Here is a 6,519-nt window from a genome sequence, read left to right on the forward strand (position 1 = left end):
GGTAGGTGGGAGCGGAGGAAGGTGCTGGTGGTTCCCCCGGGCAGTCGCCGGCGCCTTCCCCGCAGGACGCGCCTTCCCGGCGCTTCCTTAGGAGCAATCCCCGCCTGCGTTCTCCTTCACTGCGGAGACGTAAGTGAAGTTCACTGCCCGGGTGGCCTGAAATTGCTTCACCGAACTTCGCCAAAACTTTGTATAACCTTTTTTTTCTGACACTGATGTTCGTCTAGGGCAGCTCGTCATCATTCATTGCTTAATAAACAGCTGTTGTAAAGGAGATTTTGTTCGTAATCTAAAGCAGGAGAACTTGCAGAGCTGGAGATCTTAGCCTCTTGTGTCTTCCCCCACCCTCTCCTAGTCTCACCATTTGTGGTAATGCTTTACCTGAGATAAAACTTCTAATTTTGATTGTAAAGATTGTAGGTTGTTCTGGTAGGTGTCATGTTACCTTCTTAAGAAGTCATGGGTCAGAGAAGCCTTGCTGGTTTTAACCTTGTTTTATTTACTGTTACAGTTGTATGCATATTATAGAATCGTAGAATGGTTTGGATTGGAAGGGACCTGGAAGATTATCTAGTTCCAACTCCCCTGCATGGGCAAGGACACCTCCCACTATTACTGCATATGTAGTAGATAAACTGAGGAATTTATTCCTGGACAGATGGAATACAGTCCAAATTTCAGCTCTCAGTCCAGTTTTACAGTGGTGCCCATGCAGTATGCAGCAGGATTTGTCATCTTAATCAGCTTTATGCAAAAAAAAAAGTTGCTGAGGTTCTGTTAAAATGTAGACATTGTGTAGATTTTGATGCCCAGTCTTTTTACAGCCTTCCCATTCCTTGTATGATAGGGCTGTGATGCACAGTCCTTGCTGGATTTGTTCTGGCAGTTTTTGTCCTGTAGCTGTGGGACAGACTCCATGTACTGCAGTTCAATGTAAGTGGCATCATGAATCAGCCATCAGTTTTCTTTTTATACTGCTCTATATTATTGCACTTCCATGGTTTGCTATGCTATAAATTGATGAGTTGCCTCACTCCTGTTTTTCTCAGCTCGATCTTCAGCAGAACATAAGGTTGGGCCGTTGAGAAAGGTAGTCTCTACTGCAGTCACTAAGTAATTTAAAGATTAGGAATTAAGCCTTTTTTTTCAAGGTTTAAAGATCAGCTAAAATTTAAATCACGGTGAGGTCAGTTTTCACTCTATGTCAAGTTAACTTACAAGTAATGAAATGTTTTTATCTCCACAGCACCTGCTCATGGTGAGGAAGCTTTATAGCATAGACAAGGCAACACAGGGGCAATGCTCTGCAGAGGAGGAACAGCATGTCTAGGGTTTAGTTGTAAATGAAAAAAACTATCAATTGAGTTAAAAGGTTAGTGAGGAGAACTACTGCAAATGAGACTTCCTATAAAGACAGAAAGACAAAGTAAATCTGTGGTTCTTCAGCAGCTTCTTATGTGGAACACTTGGGCTCATAATGATTACAGTCTATGAGAAATCTTGCCACTGGAGTTGTTTCCCCGTTGTATTGTTTTCTGTCTCCACTTCCCTCTAATCCAAATTGTAAAGGAACAAGAGTGGGACTAGTTTTTTTCTGTTAAAGCTGTTGCATTTTTCAGCTCACTAGTGGATTAATAACTGAAATATTTTAATTTGTGTTGTTTTAGGTGCTGCCTTTCATCTATCGTGCCATTGGTTCAAAGCATCTTCCTGCCAGTAACATCAGCTTTGTTCATCTTGATTCCCATCCAGACCTTCTTATTCCTGTGAATATGCCTGCAGATACTGTGTTTGACAAAGAAGCTCTTTTTAAGTAAGTCCTGGACACTGTATCAGAACACTGCAAGTCCACTTCTTACTGCCTTTGATTTACAGTGAATATTTGTGTGTCTGCATAGGAGGTATAAACAAAAGAGGTGTAAGTCAGCCCCAAGTTGTATTTTCTGTCTTCAGTTTTGCCAAAGATATTTTTAAATGGAAATAAATATATTTGTGTTTTTTGAATGTGGTAAAATATTTTAAGTTGAATATCAAGCCATTTAAAGCTTACAGATTTACTGTTTACAGCAGTGTATCATGTTATTAGGCCAATTAGTTCTTTTCAGTAACACTACAGCTCCCTGACTGGATGCTCGGTGGCTGAAGAGTGATGGTTTTCAAACAGCCTTTCTCTCTTAATACTGAAAAATTGACTTTGAGATAGAAATAACATCTACTGTGTTGACACAGTGGCTGTATGAAATTGAACAAGATTTTTCTATTAAGATCATCGTGGCCAGTATTTTTCTCCAACTTATGTAATAAGCCACAAGTGATCTTTGATACTGTCTTTTTTTTTTTTTTTTCCTGTTTTAAAATAATTATCGATCGCTTCAGTGTTACGGTGATTTACAGCAATGATAAGATAATGTAATTGGCATGTAAGTAATTGTATCATGCTACCCGTTGTCAATATTTTGTTTTATATGTTGGATGAATAAGAAATTGTGTGGGCTATATCATACACATAAAAAACAAGAGTGTTGATGATCAGGAGATTCTGTAGGTGCTGATTGACTCACTTTAATTACTGAGATTATATCTAGAAGCTACTCAGAGCAGTTTACAATAAATTACTCCCTGGAGGTCAGTAGGTTAGTTTGAAGTTATTTAGAACACTGTTGTGCTCCTTGTACTTTCTTTTGTTTTTGTTTTTTCTTTGGTAGTGTGAACCTTACACAGAATACTAATTTCAGATTATTTTCATGGTGGCTTTCAGGATGTGGAAGATGTTTGTTGTTCCCTGAACCATATCCATCAACACATCTTGATCATGTTTACTGAGAAAGTAACAGTATTATCTCCATTCATTACAGTGAATTAAGTATTGAGAACTGGATTATGCCTGCTGTTTATGCTGGCCATATTTCTCAAGTAGTATGGCTTCACCCACCCTAGGCTCAGCAGATCGCAGAAGGAAAACACTATTTTTTGATTGGGAAAGACATATCAACCACTACAATCAGGTAAGTTGTCTGTTGTCATACGCTTATAACATAAAGAAGATTTCTATAGATTTTCAGGAGTGAGATTTATTTTTTTGTGTATTCTTGGATAAAGATGAAAATTTCATTTGGATTTGTGAGTTCTTAGGACATAGTGTGACTGGCTGTATGAATGGCTACAGTTAAAATTGTGCTGGAATATTTTTTTATAGGTAATTCTAGCTATTCACATTTATTTTCGAGCTACACAAGTGTTAAAATAGTTCTCTTAATTGAAGTAAAATAAATCTTAGAAAGCAGTAATTTTTTAACAGAGGATTTAGGTAACAGAGGGCAGCAGTAAGATCCTCATCAGTCTTCCCTTATAAGGACTAAACAAAAAAAGTTGCCTCAGTTTCCCCCATCATGTGATCTGGCCCTCTAATCACCTTAGTGGCTCTTCTTGAGACTGTTGTCACCTCATCCTGTTCAGGGGCCCAGACCTGAGCAGAATATGGCAAATGTGACCTCATTGGTGCTGAATAAGAGGAGAAATCTCTTCCTTCTCTTCCCTTGGTGATTCTGTTTTTCTCATGTGTGTTTTTTTGTTTGTTTTCTTTGGCTTTTGCTTTGTTTCAAGTTAATCTAGTTGTAAGGCACTGAAATGAGTACACAGGCAGTAAATTCTCCATTCTTTGACAAAGTCAAAACTCAGCTGGATGAGGCCCTGGGCAGTCTTATCTAGGTTTTAAGTTAGTTCTGCTTTGATCAGATGATTGATGAAAGACTTCCAGATGTCCCTTCCAGTCTTAATCATTCAGTGATTTGAGTTCTGGTGAAAGTCCCACATAATTTTGCTGGATGCAGTCAATGACAGTTTTGTTTTCACCATATTCACTGCACTGGGATTTTGTACGGCTTGAATGAATGTTTAAAAATCATATCTCTTGCCAGCATATCAAAATAAATCTTTTGAAGCAAATTCAATGGAAGATGGCAGAGAAATGCTTTTTTTTACCACCTAAAATAAAACACAGAAGCTCTACAATTCTGAATCTGAGGCCTAAAATAAACCTTAACAATAAGAGGAAAGCTAGTACTTTCAGTTCTTTTTAACCCTGAGAATTAGCACGCATATAGAAATACTTCATGATGGCTGAATAGCCCTCCCACAGAGCCTCTGGTCACCTTAGCAACCTGGAAAACAACATTTCAAACTGCCTTTTAAAGATAGTCAGATATCTTTTCTTCAAGTTGTAGGCTTACAGAAATCATGAACGAAGAAAGGGAAAGTGTACTCAGAAAATAAAAACTTCCTGAAAGTTTTTTTTTGACAACAGGTGGTTGGATAGGCAATAGAGACTTTAGTGTCCCAGTAAGGAAATGCAGTAGCAGAAGCTCATGTTGAACCCTGCAGAATTTCTGAAAGAAATATTTTTTAATCTGAATTTATGATGCTTAAAACTTATTATACTGAAATACGGCTTGAAAATTACGCTCTTTAAGTTTTCATCGGAAGCAGTTTTTAGCATTCTTGGGTTTTGTTTGGTTGTGGTTTTTTTTTAAAAAAAGTGCATTCCATTGATATGCATCTATTTATCCTCGAGTTTTACCAGCTCTCCCCCACTTAGAACAGGGAATCTATATTGGTGGTGAAAAAAAAAATAATTAAATGTTACCTATTCATTCACAGTATTTTAGTTTTATTAAGTCAGTATTCATGGTTTTCAGGGCACTTCTCAAACACAACTAACTGAATTTTTCTTAAAAATTAGGCAGTTCAAGACAAAATATCCATACCTTTGCAGTCTTATATGCTCTAATATTGACAATATCTTGTTAAATTTTGGATGTTGTCTTTAAAAAGCATTTCAATGGCAAATTAATCTTAGTAGCACATAATGTAGAATATTTTTCTTACGCATTAGAACCTGGTAGGGCTATCATATAAAAATAGAGTGAATTTTAATATTTTTATTCAGCAGTAAAGAAATATAAAAAACCGTCAGTTTTAAAACCTGTGGGTTAAAATAAATACTTTTGTATACTTAGTTTTATTGCTTTTGTTACCCTTCAGATATCTAGTAATTCCTCTCAGGATCCCTGAAGTGCACATGCTTGATCCTGAGTTCTTCTCAAAGATGTGTATTAACTGTGAATTATTGTCAATTGTAGGGTTACAGGTACAGATCATTACTTTTTAAGTGATGGTCTTTATGTCCCTGCTGATCAGCTAGAAAACCAGAAGCCTTTACATTTACATGTCATTCTCATCAGTCCTACTGAAGCATCAAACAGCCGGGAAGAAAATGGTGAAGTAGCATCTACCAAGAGACTGAAGCTAAATACAGATGACACAGCAAGCACTGCTTTTGCCTCTGCATCAGTAGCTCCTGGTGACCCTGATCACAGCACCTTAAGAGTGAAGAAGAAGGAAGTACAAAATACAAGTGCACCAAACAAGGAAGAAACATTGTCAGAGTGCCCAGCTTCAAGCTCCCTCAGAAACAGTGAATGCCAGATAAGGGGAGTTGTTAAAGATGTATGCCAAGTACTGCAGAAAGGGGATGCATATGTTTTAGACATTGACTTAGATTTCTTTTCAGTTAAAAATCCATTCAAAGAAATGTACACGCAGGTAAGCATGACAGTGGAGAGGCCTCTTACCATTCACAAAAGAGTATCAGTTCTAGCATTCATGTCTATGAAGAAGCTTTTGTCTAAGCTAAATTAGCAGATTAATGGATCATGGTTAATGATTCATGATAACACCTGAAGGAGAGACATTTGAAGGACTGTACTGTCCAAAGAATCATCAACAACCTAGTAGAGGTGGATCCTTACATTTGAAGTCAATATTGAGTGCATGTTCAAGCTCAGATGTATATGGCACGCTGCTGCTTGTTGCTTGGTACCTAAAAGCTGGGCTTGGATTACCAAAGATCGTGTTCCAAATATCCACAGCAAGGTGTATCATATTTTACCCCTATAACACGTTATTGGAAAGCCTCAATGGGATCAAGAGACTCAACCTTTCATTGATTATCCAAAGGGTGGTACCTTGTCCTAATGAGAGGTGTCTGACACTAATTTCCTTTGTCTGGAGTGCTGAGTAAAAGGACGAGCATGAAGCTGTTGTCTCTGATGCCTGTGGCTTTGTGCCTAAGACTCTGCCTTGTGTTCTGTGTGTAACTTGGCTGCACAGCAAAGGTAGCTCACCTGTATAGAGTCATAAATATGTAGATCCTCAAAGGTACAAAGCCGTTAGGAGCCTTTCTTGACATTAACAGGATGTTTAGGAACTAACTCAATTTTTTTGTGGGGGTTTCTTTGCTTGGGTTTTTGAGGGTTGATTGGGGGAGGGAGGTTTGCTTTGTTTCTTGTGCTTTTTATTGATTTTCACAGAACTATTCAGATTGGAAAAGACCCTTGGGATCACTGAGTCCAGCCATCATCCCGACTCTACAAAGTTCTCCCCTAAACCATATCCACCAACACCACATCCAACCAACCCTTAAACACATCCAGGGGTGGTGACTCAACCACCTCCCTGGGC

At 38.2% G+C, this 6,519-nt stretch overlaps 1 protein-coding gene across 1 annotated transcript in view; it reads left to right on the top strand.

Moving 5' to 3' along the window:
- The window catches only part of LOC104391624 (chromosome unknown open reading frame, human C5orf22), a 17,705-nt gene that overhangs the window by 2,228 nt on the left and 8,958 nt on the right, over positions 1-6,519 (top strand). The window contains 4 exon segments of the mRNA XM_010000951.1: positions 135-151; positions 1,668-1,813; positions 2,856-3,005; positions 5,139-5,601. Of these exon segments, the coding sequence (XP_009999253.1) occupies positions 135-151; positions 1,668-1,813; positions 2,856-3,005; positions 5,139-5,601 (776 nt within the window).

This window comes from Chaetura pelagica, unplaced genomic scaffold, assembly GCF_000747805.2.
Source record: "Chaetura pelagica isolate M959 unplaced genomic scaffold, ChaPel_1.0 scaffold104, whole genome shotgun sequence".
Classification (NCBI taxonomy): domain Eukaryota; kingdom Metazoa; phylum Chordata; class Aves; order Apodiformes; family Apodidae; genus Chaetura; species Chaetura pelagica.